Below are 15,166 nucleotides of genomic sequence, written 5' to 3' on the forward strand. Positions count from 1 at the left end.
ATACAAGTTTAAAACAATCAAATCTGTGGCTGCAGTCAAAGAAGGTAAAAAAGAAAAAAACAATCAGGGGGAAACCCAGAAGAGGCCGACTTTATTGACACGTCAGGTACTTTTAAAGGACAAAGAGAGGTTTGGTTTTTTACCGTTGAAAGGGCATAAAAACAATGAAAAGCAAAAACAAAATCAAAAGAATCGATGAGGAGGCTCTTCTTTTCTTCACCCAGCACAGCGATTTTCACTCGTCAGGAAGTAAATGAACGTCACCAGGTTTCAATCGTCACACAGTGCCCGACTTTCTTGGACAACGGCAAACACATATCACAAAATAATGTGATATTCATGATAACTGACTTTGTTCTACGATCTGTTGCGTTTGAGTAATATCACAGAGCTCAAGTAACAGATAACAGCATAAACACTTTTCAGCACAACATTTCATGCAGACCCAGCAACAGAATTATCTTCCTGAGTGTTTTTCTTTTTCTTTTCTTGTGTCAAAGACATGCTTGTAAAGGGTGCCTGTTTTTCCGAACAGAAGAGTCTTCATCTTACATGGATAGTTCCACCAGACAGCAAATATACAATAAATATACATATTAAAATAAAATTTAAAAAAGTAAAAAAAGAAAAAGAAAAAGAAAAAAGGAGGAGGCCTTTGCTGGTAGTGAAGCCAGCGGAGCCGTCTCTCCTCGGCAATCTTTTCTAGTGTGCTTTGCTGTACTGTACGTGTCGGTCTCGGCTCCCCACTGCTGTCAATTTACAATAAAGTGATGAAACGTTAGATATTAGAAGACGGGGGGTGGGGGGGTTGGGTGGGGGTCCTCAGTGCGAATTCTTAGCAGCCAACTGTCTGTCGGACAGGTTCTTAGAAAGTGGGGGGGGGAGTGGTTTTGCTCAGCGATTTTGCTGTAAAAACAACCACAAAACAACACCGAGCAAGTTTCATGCAGACTCCGCCCCACCACCCCCACCCGACCCCCCCCAACATCTCAAGGTTTACCCGGGACGGCACTCCCTGCTTGCATCCCTAAAAGCTCAGACACGATAGCTGCACAATCTCTCCATATCTCAAACAATCCAGAGGATTGAGTTGGACCAGTGTTGGTAGCCATTACTGACTTTCAAGTTTGTTTCACTCTAGAGGGAAGAAAACCAGTAAGCCTATCAACTTGGACCGAGCGGTGGCGGCGTCCTCGCCGTGACCGGCTTTTAAATTGGTTTTGTTGCGTGTGGCCGTTTGGTTTGCATACACTCAGTCACTGGCATAGACAAGAATCTGACAGGTGATCGGTCAGTCATTAAATATGGGTGATGGTGTTGAGGGGGTTGACATTTGTTGAAAAAATCCTGATGTAGTGAATGTTGATGGCGCGAAATCCCACAATTAACCAAACTGGAAGAAGAAATTCCCGGGTCCAGAGGCTGCAAACAAACAAGAAGAAAATAAATGTCAGTCCCTGAGACGTGGAATATAAACGGAAAGACACGAAAAGTTCAGGAATTACCTTCAAAACTGAATCCGCCCGGACCGCCGAAGAATGCCTTAAAAATGTTGTTGGCATCAAAATCTGCCAGGAGACAAAATGGAAGTAAGAACCTAGAAAAGACAAACAAAACCTCTTTCCCCCGCAGAGACCGATCAGTCCATCCTTCCACTGACCTCCCATGTTCATGCCGTCGTCCTCCAGGTCCTGCCCGCTGTCGTAGCGAGACTTCTTCTTTGGGTCGGACAGCACGCTGAACGCCTCGCCCACCTCTTTGAACTTCTTCTCCTCCTCCTTCTGCACCTCTGGAGTGGCACTACAGTGGCGGTCTGGAGGACGGGGAGAAAAGGGAATGAACTCTGGGTCCAAAGCGGGTCTGGACGCGTGACGAGAGGGAAAAGGGTCAAAGGGTTTGATCGTAGGAAACTTCACTGGGAAGCACCTGGGTGATGTAGAAGCGCTCGTTTGCGGTACGCCTTTTTGATTTCCTCCTCCGTGGCGTTCTTATCCACCCCGAGCACTTTGTAATAATCTTTCCGTTTGCTTTTCTTCAGCTCCAGCTGTGCATTCTTCAAGAGGTGCTTGTGTTCTGGTAGGACAGAGAGCGGCCAGTGAGTGGCGGCGGCGGGAAGCGGCGGCGGGAAGCGGCGGCGGCGGGAAGCGGCGTCACGCCGGGAAACAGTTTCTCACCTTTCGTCTTCTCCGTCTGGTAAACCTTCTCGTAGTCCCGCACGGCCTCCTCGTACTGCTCCGTGTCCATGTAGCTGCAATACGGCCGGTTAGACTGAAGCACAAACTTGGGAAAAAAATAAATAAAAAAAACAAAACATGGAATGCAAATGGCGTTTGTTAGAATTCTGCGTCGTACCACTGCGCTCTCCTCAAATAGGCCTTGATGTAGGTCTCATCCAGCTTGACGGCCTTTGTGCAGTCTTCGATGGCCTGTTCTAGTTTCTTCAGCTTTCCAAGGGAGAAAAGAAAAAAGAAAAAGAGGAAACGTGTGACCACGGGGAGGCAGAGAGAGAAAGGCAAACGCGGCGACCTACTGGTACTGAAACTACGCGGCAGCGATGAGGAACCAGACGAAATGGCGTAAAAACAAAAAAAGCCACATACACCATGTGGCTTTTTTTGTTTTTACGCCATTGACTTTAATCCTCGAGAATCAATTCAAAACAAAAACTGTTGATTGGAGCACAACAGAAGTTCCTGCACCGATAGTTCTGGGCTTATTAAGATCAAACAACACGGTCATTTGACACCGCCATCAGATGACGGTCTAATTTAAAAACGACGCGTCAAGAGTTTGCGGGAGCCGGCGGCGTTGCTCGCCTGTGCGTCACTCACCTTGGAGCCGACAGTGGCTCTGTTACAGTACAGCTTGGCGTTGGTCTTGATGTTGTTGGGGTCTATTGTTAGTGCTTCGGAGTACAGCTCGTACGCCGCCTCAAAGCTCCCCTCCTTGAACGCTTTGTTCCCTTCTTCCTTCTTGGCCTTCAGTGCTTTGGCGTTCTGGACGGACACACACACAAGACCCACCAAATCTTTTGATTTCGGTTGTATGGAGAGAATCGTGTTAAAAAAACAAACAAAAAAAACCCCAAAACGAAACACGAGCGTCCGGTGAATTCCTCACCCTGCATGCCAGCCGGGCCTTGTCGTGGTCGGGAGCCATGCGCAGCGCCTGGACGAAGAACTGGACGGCCTTGTCGATGCAGTCCTCGTAGTACAGGCAGAGGCCGCGCACGTACAGGGCGTCTGCGTTAGTGGAGTCCATCCGCAGGATGTCACTGCGCGGGGAGAAGACGGTGCAGGTGAAAACACAGACAAGACGACTGTAATTGGAGCTTCCCGGCGTCCCAAGGGAGCAAATCGAGCCACTGCGGATATTTAGTGTGTCAACGAATCGGTTTTTAATGAATGGGACGTGAGCAGAAGCCTAATTAACTTCTATCTTCCTGCTGCTGCATAAACAACGAGGGATGGAAGGATACAGTCAATCCACCAGACCATCTTGAAGAAAACTACACTGAAGTCAAGATGTAGATAATTATAGTTTTATTTCGATAAAGATGAGAAAACATTCGCCTATTATGATTTTTTCTTATAAAGGAAGCAGTCCTGCTTCATTTTGAGGTTGTTAAATAAAGAACAATCGTTTCAAACTGAAAATGTCTTAATGAACCTAAATGACAGAAATGGTCATTCTCTTCATTCTAATAAACGCCGTCGGTGCAGATTGTGTTCCTGGCGTGGAGCTTCCATGGTTTTCTTCAGGAACATCAAGTTTGTTTCTCGCCTCACGTGTTTTCAGAAATTCTTCTCGCTGAACTATTTTAGTAATACAAGAGAAAGTTTGTCTCAGAACCGCCATTTTGGTCCAGTTTGAACTCAAGACAACCCCCGAGACGACACGGTTGTCCAATCAGGTGCAGGCAGGATAGGTGTACAGTGATTGACAGGGTGAAGAATCTATCAAGACCAGAGGTCTGCAGCCTGAGGCTCCCTGAAGCTTTCACTAATTTATACCTAAATAAACATTTTATCTTTCATTTTATTGACACACCATCTCAAAAGGAGTTTTAACTCCTGGCTGAAAAGGGCTTTAAAAAAATAATGGCACAAGCAACATGGGGAAAAAGACATAAAACCACAGGAAATGGGTGAAAAAATACTAAAACAGCTTAAAAAAAAAAAGAAAAAGACCCTAAAATGATTTGAATTTCTGAAAGGAAAAAAAACTTAAAATAGGAGAAGAAAAACACACGTGAAACTGTTTTAAAAAAAGAGGCCAAGGTGGTTAAAACAAAACCAGCTGGAAATGTGATGAAATGTTTATCATCTCGAAGAGCAACTCAAACTTAATGTATACAACATAAGATACACTTTAGTTTTTTATCAGTTTTTGAATCAAGTCAAATATCTACATTTGACTTGATTCAGCCTCAAAGAAATCCAGACTGTCAAAGAAAAGAGTCTTCAAGCCACGACAAAAGTCTTCAATGTTGTGAATCTGATCGTTTTTCCAGTTGCAAATCGAGATCGTCTGTACAACCAGGATGTTGTGACACAATGCCTCGGGAATGTTGTGTCGTTTCCGTGGCCGCCAAGATGACAACAAAACGGACGATGTCACGCGAAATTTGAATGTTGGAAATGTTTCCTTCAGAAAAGAAATATTGACAACATAATAGAGATGTACATCCTGTTTGGACTCTGGTAGAGGAACTTTAACCGACACACACGGGGACTTGATATCAAGCTTCTATCACCGGACTGCATCTCTCTGCAGTGCCGACCCACAGAATGGAGCGGTGCCTCACAGAAAGGGTTCAGTACACAGCAGAAAATAAGTGCCTCGTCTTCTTCCCCCCCCCCCCCGCATGACTCAGACTGTGGTGGACAGGAAGTTTGTCACATGGCCAAGCACAGAGCATGACGACAATTTGCTGACTCTCCATTATATTGTTGGAATTAAAGTTGGATCGTATTTCCCATAAAGTCCACAACAAGGTCGCAGCGGCAATATGGAGACTTCCCTGCAACTTCCCCTCAAGCTCTTCTGGGGGTTTGGGGGGGGGGCTTATGTTGATAGGAGTCCCTTACCTGGCTACAGACTGCGCCTCGGGGTATTGTCCCAGTAGTGCTAAGCACTCTGCCTTCAGTATCTTGAATCTGTGACAAGCGGAGGCGAAGTCCAAGGCACGGTCCATGCAGAACACAACCTAAAACACAACCACAGACTGACTCAAGCTCTTGTTCATCGTCACTACAGTGCACTTAAAAAAAGAAAAGAAAAAGATATGAGCCCAACTACTGAGACGCTTACCATCCTGAAGTCTCTCTTGTCAAATCCAATTTCTGCCATTCTCTCGTATTCAAGGACGGCGTCCGCGTTCTTCAGCTGCCAGAAGAAGGTTTTAGAATTAGTGACAAGCGCCAGTTTATGTGACAGTAGCTGCATTTACATGGTGGCTTTTTTTTTTTTTGTCAATCTGACTGAATTATTTATGGATTTTCGGATCAGATTGTCGCACTTACATGAACACTCAATCGGAATGTTGTGACGGTTTATATGCACCAAAATGTGCCCCGATTCATTTCAGTGGATCCGTCCCATAATGCTTTGCACTGGGACGGTTACCGTTTGTAACGTGGGCACAGAATCTCCCATTCGGATGACGCTTGCAGTGCTTCTTTTTGCTTTAAAAAAAACAAAACAAAACTCCAACAAAGAAACATTCTCTTGCTTCAAAATCTAATGAGGAAGAGACCAGCACGGGTCGCTTTTTGGAATGATGTGGCGGATCAAAAACCGGACTGCACCCCATCGTTTATATGGTGCAAATATATTCGGGTCGGCGTTTAATCGGATTACTTTTGGTTCCACGTAATCACATCTCGTGGTTAATTGTTTGCAAGTGGTGTCATCAGGCTCTTTTAAGCTCACCTCCTGTTGGGCCTGGCTGTTGTCTGACTCCAGCTCTAGAACCCTCTGGAAACAGCGGCTGGCAGCCATGGCATTACCGAGCGACAGGTGGCACTTGCCCTCCCGCAGATGGCCCTGCGAGTCACACATTTACAGTTTACACGTCTTGACGTTTACAGCCTTGTTGAAAAAAGTTAAACGGCATCCTATTAAGTCATTTACGGGTCAACACTGATCCCAGAGCGCTTATCAGGCAAGGTAGGTAAAGGCTGGCTGAAAACGTTGCAGCACAGAAAAGCCACAAAAGAAGGTAATAACCTTCATGAAGGAGTTGTCTAGTCGCACTGACTGCTGGGCATCCTCCAGAGCCTCTCTGTACCGGTACAACATCATGAGTGTGGCTGCCCGATTCCCATAATAACTTGCATTTTTGGGGCACATGTCTACGAAAGTAAGAAGTTATCAAAATGAATCAATGGAAAACACAATGATCCATACTGGGGAATGCATATATGAGGAAACCAAAACAATTTAGGCGTAATTACCAATGGCCTTGGTGTAATAGTTGAAGGCTTCGCCATAATCCTTCTTGATATAAAAGGCATTGCCTTGCTCTTTGAAGCCCTCGGCTTCCCTGTGGGACGGTAAGAACACAAAACATGTGATCGCAGCAGGTATGACAAATGTGAGAAGCTTTGTGGTGAAATGTGGAAAGTCATCACATCCATGTTGACATTTACACTGCAAATGAGAGTGTGTGGAGGAGTTGGCAAGTTTGAGTCAGCTAAACATAGAAAGAGCCCAAACAGCAGGGCAGGGGTGTCTATTTTTGTGAAGCTGGCAGCTCGAGCAGAGCCAGGAACATATGACACCATGCTGTGGGCCACTGCCATTACTTCTGCATCATGACCACACATTGAGTCAACCTGTCATTAACCAGCTGCTGCCATTCACTGCATTGATGACACTGTCAACCATGTCAACCCTCACTTTCCACGGCTGGAATTAGATTCCTCACAGCGTCTTTGAGAGCAGCATAGCAACCTTTATTTATATTTTTCTTAAGGGGGGTGTGAGGGGGCAAGACGCTTTCCAAATTTAGCCAAACAGTTAGCGGCAGCGCGGCTAGTTAGTTAGCTCTCATAATGCGACAACAACATTAACACGACACTGACATTCACCCACACACGCCAGGACAAGGAATCGCTGCGGACGCCTTTCGGTAGCTGACAGCAGGGATGTGAATTGCCTCACCGTTCTATTTCTTCGTCGCTGAGCAGATCGATGTCAGGGTCCATGTTCACAGCATCACAGTTCTCCGTCGCCATTTTGCCGTCAATGAGAAGGGGGCGTGTCCTCGGACTGCAGAGTCGTGACGTAGACTGTAAACAGGAAGTCGGCCGTTTTGAGAGAAAAGCAAGCGGTTCGGAGGTAAAAATAAATACATTTTTTCAAAAATATGTACGGATACCCATGTAGCCAGCACCCAAAACAACTTATTTTTAAATATTAGCTTGTTTAAAATGTAATTAGAAATACGCTTTATGTTGTTGTTGGTGTAAAATGTCATGAACGCTAACGCTAAGGTAAATGCTAAGCTAATGTTTTTGAAGCCGGATCCTAAAAAAAGAAAAAACCCTGATTGTCAGCTCATTTTATAACAATATTATATTTATATCCGTATAGCTTCTCGTATAGCATGCATTACTGGGTAGGTGGCGTAATCAGGTTTGTGAATGTGTCTCTGGTGAGCAGATTGCGGAGAGAGGACAGTGACACACCGTCATGGGAAAAAGCTGCAAAGTGGTGGTGTGCGGCCAGGCAGCTGTTGGGAAAACGGCGGTGTTGGAACAGTTACTGTATGCCAACCATGTCGCGGGTATGTCGCAGTGTCACATCACAGAGAAGGTTTAATCAGACGCATGTCATCTATATTTGTTCGTTTGAAGGTTCTTATGACAATTAAAATCCTTGATTTGTTTCAAATTGTTTACACTGAACATACCTGGTTATGCGGTGTAATTATGTGACATAGTGAAGTTTGCAGACGACACAGCAGTGGTGGGCAGCGTCACCACAGCGATGAGCCCCAATACAAAGAGGAGGTGGAACATCTGGAGAGTTGGTAAAGAGAAAACAATCTCTGCTTCAGCGCGAGAAAGGCCAAGGAGACGATCGTGGCTTTCCCCCCCCCTCTCCACTGCACATGGAGGTGGTCTCCAGCACCTCACTGGGGGCCTCACCTGGAGCTGAAACATTTCCTCCCTGGGTCAGGAAGACCCATCAGCACCTCTACTTCCTCAGGAGGCCGAGGCATGCTGGACATTACTGGTTAACCATTTCTGAATGATAATTCCCCCAAAACTTGCGAAAAAAAGTTCCCATACAAAGCAGATGAGAGAGGTACCTGATGGAGGAGATCAGTGTATGCACTCTACTGTACCCAGTGCCTGTTCTTGTCTATTCATTTATTTAAATTTATTCATTTATGTATTTATTAATTTGCCATCTGTTCATTTAAACACAGCATATATAGTTTTATCCTGCCTATTTAATGGGACATTTCTATTCTATTATACATTTCACTTCTACTTTTATTCTATTTCATTCTTCACTATTTCTGTTTTTGGCATCGGCCAGACCTCGGGAACAGAATTTCATACCAGGACATGTAATGGTATGACAACAAAACTCCTTGAATAATCGCAACGATCCACCTTATCGTGTTCTTGCACAGTTCGTCCCGAGGTCGGTGCATAATTGAGATGGGGGTGATTAAAATGTTGTTTAAAAACTAAGATGCCCCAAATGGAGGACCAAATGTGGGAGAAATGTGCACCCGCTAAAACATAAATTCATTTAATAGTGGATTCTGAATATTTTTTCAGACACATTTATTTGATCTGATATTGTTGAAGAAATCTTCCTCTATATAGCGATCTCTGAGTTGTGTAGTGGCTCTGCAGTGATTGTGTTCCGTGTGATTGTTGAGAACAGTAACTGCAAGAAGAACATAGATTAGCTGTCATGTATAAAACTACTTTAACACAGTATTTTCTAAAGTCCAGAGGATGCCACAGCCTACTTGAAAATCATCAAACTCCTGGGCCCCTGCGACTCTTCACTTCCACGATCTGATCAAAATAATGAGACTGAGATGAATTTGTATGAAACATTTGTTCCAGAAACTGAATCATCAAATGACAAAAATTACCTAATTACAGCTCATTTAGTATTTGAAGAACCTAAAGTTCCTACGTTTTGTTGAAGTTTTGTTTTTGTGTGGTTTTAGATCATTCAGTGCCACACATTGCAATGGAAAACTAACATATAGGTCTGATTAATAAATCTATTATAATATTTTACAGTATAGATTATTTTTGCTCAAAAATATGGGTCATATATGATTTTCTTAATGATTCCAAACTCAAAAATGTAGAACGAGCAAAACTTAAAGAATTGAACATTAAAAACTCCTCTTGGGGCTCCTCCTCTGTACCTTCAGGGAACACGAGCATCACTATGGGAACCGCGTTTATTGTTCCAGTCCTGATTTAATTTAAACTGATTTAGCAGTTTTCACTCTGCTCACTCGACCTTTCCTTTGTTTTGATGTCTGTCAGGTTCGGAGCCCATGGAGACCCTGGAGGATATCTACATCGGCTCTGTGGAAACGGACCGCGGCACGCGGGAGCAGGTGCGCTTCTACGACACCCGTGGACTCCGCGAGGGGATGGAGTTCCCGCGACACTACTACACCTTCGCCGACGGCTTCGTGCTGGTGTACAGCATCGATAGTAAGGAGTCCTTCAAGCGAATGGAAGCCCTCAAGAAAGACATCGACCGCCACAGAGACAAGAAAGAGGTGAGCTCTGACCATGACGATGTTGAAATAGGGCGAGACGTTTGACCGCAGACGGATTTGGCAGAGAGGTGTCTCTCTTAATTCCTTGGCAGTTTGTTGCGTCTTGACAATTAAAAAAAGTGCCAAAAAGCAGAGAAATGTAGTTTATGATCCACTGACTAAACAGAATAAACACCGTCTTTAAAGTCTTGTCTATTCATAGTGGACCCGAGATAAAAAAAATTAAAAAAAAGAAGTGATTTGTCATTTAAAATTTAGAATGGACTATTATGTAGTAGATGTGGATATTAGATTGTCAGTTGTTATTAGTAGGGATGCACCAGTCCACCTTTTACAGTTCCAATTCAGATAAACATGCCAATACTGATTCCGATGTATATTTATTTTTCTCTCAGCAATTATTGTTATTGTAGATTTATCTAAATCATGTTGGCTTCACAATACATACAGGCAGCAGCAGCGGCTATAAAGGTTTTCAAGTTGAATCTTTGGAATTAAAGTGTAAGAACCGTTGGGGGGGGGAAGAAAAAAATCAACATTATCTAAAAAAACATCAACTGAGTATAAATTATAAACAACAATGCTCTTGTCTGACGAGCATAACTCAAGTAGGGTTGTTGCAGAAGCAACTTTAAGGTTTTTTTAAACGGAATATTTGAAGTTAAAGTGTCAGAGCTGTAGAAAAGATAAATATCAACATTATTATGTCACGTGTCCACGAGATCCGTCAGTTCCTCGCCTCAAGTTCACTGTCTATGAAATGCTCTGGTGCTTGTTGCGTGCGTTGCCGGGCACGTTGAGCGGCGGAGGTCCCACATATCGTGAAACTTTCAGAAAAGGTCTGAACGAGCTGTAATGGAACCAAAACCATGACAGACTCAACAACTGCACAGCTTATTTCTCCCATTAAAATGTTTTCAGGAAAACGTTTTGGCTGCTTATGTAATAACAGAGTTTGTAAAAGTAAAGTTTGTGACCGAGCCGCCGTGTTGGTTTGGTTATCAGGTGCAGTATGTCACTCGGAGCCATGCTACATGCGACATGCTAAAGCGTTTCCAGGCTCACGCACCAGCGATGCTCCGTGCTAAAGATGATTGAGATGTGACTGACACAGTCACTCTGGAGCGCGAGTGCGCGGCTCACAGCAATGCCTGGATAGACGCTAAGCACGGCCCTGTCCTGCAGAAAATTGTTGCTGTTGAAGGAAAACCGTTTTTTTTAATCTTGACACCGCCTAGTGGCCGGCAAGTGACACGCCCGCCAAGCGAGAATAAAACACCCCAGTGGACACGAACCTTCTGACTGCGGGGTGTTGGATGGATTTAGATCTGTCACTTGGGTCAGTCTGATCTATTGGTTACGTCCATATCGAACCCGGTACCAATATCTGGTCAGTCTTATCTGGAGTTCTAAGTTCCGTTTTGTGCCGAGCAGGGATTCCAGGCTTTTAGAACTTCATCACAAAACTGCTTGGAAGCTTAAAAAAGTTTCTAGTATTGCAAGTCATGTCCACAGACTGTGATCAATCTCTGGGATGAGAAACACGAATAAATCGTTTGAATGTTCTTTCCTCCCCGTTCTATTTAAACGCAGTGAGACAACCTGCCATTAAAGCTGCGGCTCAGCCGGACTGAAGCGCCGCCGTCCTCACGCGACGTCAGAGTTAAAGCTCGGCGGGACTAAACTCCACGAGCTTTGTTTACAGGTGACTATTGTCGTGTTGGGCAACAAGCTGGACAAGCAGGACGAGAGGAGGATCGACACCAACATGGCCCAGAACTGGGCGAAGAACGAGAAGGTGCGTCTCTGGGAGGTGTCGGTGGCCGACCGCCACACGCTCATCGAGCCCTTCGTCTATCTGGCCAGCAAGATGACGCAGCCGCAGAGCAAGTCCACCTTCCCGCTCAGCCGCAACAAGAACAAAGGCAGCGGCTCCACGGACAGCTAGGTCACTGGGTCACACCTGTCTGGGGCAAGAAGGGAGGAAGAGGAGGAGGAGGAGGAGGAGGAGGAGGAGGAGGAGGAGGGGTATTAAAGGGACCTGCATTTGTACCACAAACAAGTTTTGATATATTTGACGCCAGAGGAAGTAGGGGAGCTCGTGTCACATCTGTGTGTGATGTTTGGTGAAATTTTACTTTGTCTATGACTGCACATGCTTTTTACTTGAGGAAAACACACGTTTGATGAATTATCAGACTCACTGAATCTCAATCATGTTGAGACGACTGGCTGATTGTCGTAAAACTGCTGATGATCAACGGTCAGATCAGAACCTGGGGGGGGGGGGGGGGGGGGGGCACCCTGCTTCATGTTCACCCTGCACAAGTGAGAGTATTTACTTTGAGATTGAATGATAAATCACAGACGTCTCAACTGTTACTGAATCGCTCTTTATCATTTTTGATAAACCGATGTGGAGATTTGTTACACTCTTCATTGTTGAGAATCAGATGTTTAGAGGCGATCCTGGACATTTCTTAACACGGTGCTGCCCGCTATCTCCACAAGAAACACACTCTATTGTTAACAACACCACTGATAAAAATCACTTAAGTGAGGTTTCACTGGGAGGTGAAGTCCATCCTGGACACACCTGGATTACTGAACAGACTCTGATGTCAGATCGAAGCAGCTTTTAATCTTTGATTCACTGAATAAATTGAGGAACATGTTCTATAAGCGTCTTGAAAACTTGTGTGTTTGTGCCAGGGAATGTTACGTGTAACATTATTCCATGAATGTCAGCCTTTTTATGTGTAAATATTCTGAGCGTGTGCCTCACTTGGCCTTTGCTTTGTGAACAAATCAAAGCCTGTTAAAATTGGTGGTTGTGTTATAATGGATGTAATTAAGCACAAACGCAGATTCTTTTTTCTTTTCTTGGGAGGATAACATGTCGTTCAGTGTTCCACAAATAAAGAATCGTGTAAATAAAACCCAAACTGATGCATTGTGATTCACTCATGTCTTTTTTTTACTTTGAAGGTATTTAGGAGTTGTTTGTGTCATGATCTGAAAGTGCTTTATGAACACATGAATTAAACAGATTTACTTCACTGGTGTCATTTCTAAACGCCTGGTAGATATGTATTAATACTATTAATTTAATAGTAATAATGATTTATAGACGCTTTCCTTTCCTGTGAATTGAAAGTTGACTGTTTCGGATCCTGGTTGTCTACTGCCCTCTGGTGGTCACAATCAGGAAGTGCAACTACAACCATGGCGTCCCTGATTTTAGGTTCAGGGATCAAATAGTCTAATTTCACCAGGGCTGAAATAGCAAGTCGCTAGCACAATGACTTTAAAATGTCAGAAAGTCCAATATTTCTCTTTGTTTTATTGTAAAAAGGTAAGACTTATTCATAATATAGTGTCATTTTGCAAGAAGTACTGCAAAAACTCTCAAAACAATGCATTTAATCACAGCTTGTGTTAACGGTTTGAACTTTCCGGCATGCAAAAATGCAACAAATCAATTGACTTTGTGCTTTATCTTCATATATATAAATGTTTGTTGGCAACAGTTTATAAATGTAAGTTATAACATGCTTTCTGCAGGGTTCAGCATCCCAGACTGACGTTAATGGGGTCTTTCATTAGTCTCCATGTTGTGTTGTGTCTGCTATATGATCCCCATTAAAATCATTAGAAACGGTTATTCCTTTATTTAAAGGTCCCATATTGTGCGGTTTTTCAACAATTTCACATAGTTGTCAGGAGGTCCAAACTTTGTATTCAAAGTGTATTTCCCCAATTCCAGCTTTAGTCTTGAATTTAATCTAATCTAAAAGTCCCTCTTGTGAGTTCGACTGAGAACAGGCGGTCTCTGTTTCTGTGTCCGTCCACGCCGCTCTCAGGAACTGTAACAACTTTTCATATTATACAGAATTTATTCAGTATATCAGTAATCTTTGTAAGTTTTTACCTACCTGTAGGAGGGTCACTATCCACTACCAGAGGGAGCGGTTATTTCCCTGCATGACATCACGAAGGGAAAACCTCTGAATCACCTGTATTAACTAAAAAGTGGAGCACGCAAGTGAGGGAGATGACAGACCTTCTTCACTTCCGGGGCCTCACAGGCTATGGGGACACATATTAGTGTTATAAACCATTATAAAATGAATTACTATACACGATATGGTACAGTTAAAAATGTATGTCTTCTTTGTATTATAATTTTTTTTTACACTTTTCAAGGCAGGCCAGATTTGGTCCCTTCTCCTTATGTTTAACAGACCCGATTTATATGTGATATTTGGTAATTTTATAAGATTGTAAAAAGAAAAAGGGCAAACACTGCAGCTGATGCAGTGTTCATTGCACTGTGTGCTATAATTGTATTCTTCTTATATAAAAGCTGTCATTTTCTGATATGCTGTGGGAAACAAAATAAATTGACCTCACGCACAGTATGTGCACACATTTCTTTTATTTTTATTTTTTAGGAATAATTTACCAATGAGGACCAAAAGAGCGACTTTAACATTTTCTGGTTGGGCATCATGCAGACGTCAATAAAGCGATCGTGTAAACCAGCTTAAGTCTGAATCACGGTGGCATTCAGACGGAGCCGGAGCGATGATCTGCGGAGATTAATGCAAGATAATGAGAAAACCTGAAGTGTAACATTTCCGAATTATATCATACTTCCCGCAGTTTCCCCAGAGGATGCCACCATGTACCATTTCCTTTCAGTCATGTTCTTTTTAATGACCAAACTGTGCCAATGTGATGATTTGTGACGATGACAGGACATCTCAGTGATCATGTTGTGTCCCTGAGAGCCAAGCAGAGACTCCTGGAAGGCGTCAATGTGTTAACCTGGCAATGGATGGGGATTTATCCGGGAGGTGCCGGCAGGATTTAGCACCATTTTGCCTCCTTTTAAAATCGCCCACCTCAAAGGAGAGATTTCTATTTCATCCACTTAGTACTGGGAGATAAGAGCAGTGATTTACTTCCAGATAATTGCTCCTGATAAATGCACTAAAGCTTTTTTTCTTCTTAAATAGATATGATTTGTTTCCGTTATAGATTCAATTTTAAAATGTGTTTTTCCTGAAATAATGAAGAGTTTAGCACATGTCGTGTTTTGTTTTTCTTTCTGTTTATTTTTTTTTTTTCCATCAAAGTTCAAAGTGAAATCCTGCTGGGAAAACATATTCCCCCATTAATGAGTATAATTACTTGCGTGTTTGGTGTTATTTACATCTTATTATGTAGGAATGTATATAATCATGTTGCCATCAAATGCTTGTTATGGTTGTAGTAACGTCATCCGTTATGTACAAAATGATCTTCCAGTGAAATTGAGAAACAGCCAAGAAACAATTCTTTATTGGATATTTTTATGCTTCTTTGTTTGTTTTAAATGCAGAA

The 15,166-nt window shown here is 43.3% G+C and overlaps 2 protein-coding genes across 3 annotated transcripts; one reads left to right on the forward strand and one right to left on the reverse strand.

Moving 5' to 3' along the window:
- Window positions 1-63: 63 nt before the first annotated feature.
- dnajc7 (DnaJ (Hsp40) homolog, subfamily C, member 7) lies at window positions 64-7,289 on the reverse strand. The gene is made up of 14 exons (XM_080488911.1): window positions 7,168-7,289; window positions 6,459-6,547; window positions 6,232-6,356; window positions 5,935-6,048; window positions 5,314-5,388; window positions 5,091-5,209; window positions 3,121-3,274; window positions 2,832-2,996; window positions 2,353-2,444; window positions 2,175-2,248; window positions 1,927-2,073; window positions 1,661-1,813; window positions 1,506-1,568; window positions 64-1,422 (listed from the first exon to the last, which is right to left on the reverse strand). The coding sequence occupies exons 1-14, from the start codon at window positions 7,239-7,241 to the stop codon at window positions 1,385-1,387; spliced, it is 1,482 nt and encodes a 493-aa protein (XP_080345037.1). The 5' UTR covers window positions 7,242-7,289; the 3' UTR covers window positions 64-1,384.
- nkiras2 (NFKB inhibitor interacting Ras-like 2) lies at window positions 7,097-12,836 on the forward strand. 2 transcript variants are annotated; one of them, XM_080488912.1, is made up of 4 exons: window positions 7,278-7,344; window positions 7,669-7,792; window positions 9,537-9,778; window positions 11,484-12,836. In XM_080488912.1, the coding sequence occupies exons 2-4, from the start codon at window positions 7,699-7,701 to the stop codon at window positions 11,724-11,726; spliced, it is 579 nt and encodes a 192-aa protein (XP_080345038.1). In that variant the 5' UTR covers window positions 7,278-7,344; window positions 7,669-7,698; the 3' UTR covers window positions 11,727-12,836. The 2 variants fall into 2 exon arrangements, with proteins under 2 accessions (XP_080345039.1, XP_080345038.1); XM_080488913.1 differs by lacking the exon at window positions 7,669-7,792 and having other exon boundaries at window positions 7,097-7,344; window positions 11,484-12,736.
- Window positions 12,837-15,166: the final 2,330 nt, after the last annotated feature.

Source organism: Lipophrys pholis (assembly GCF_963383615.2).
Source record: "Lipophrys pholis genome assembly, chromosome: 19".
NCBI lineage: Eukaryota > Metazoa > Chordata > Actinopteri > Blenniiformes > Blenniidae > Lipophrys > Lipophrys pholis.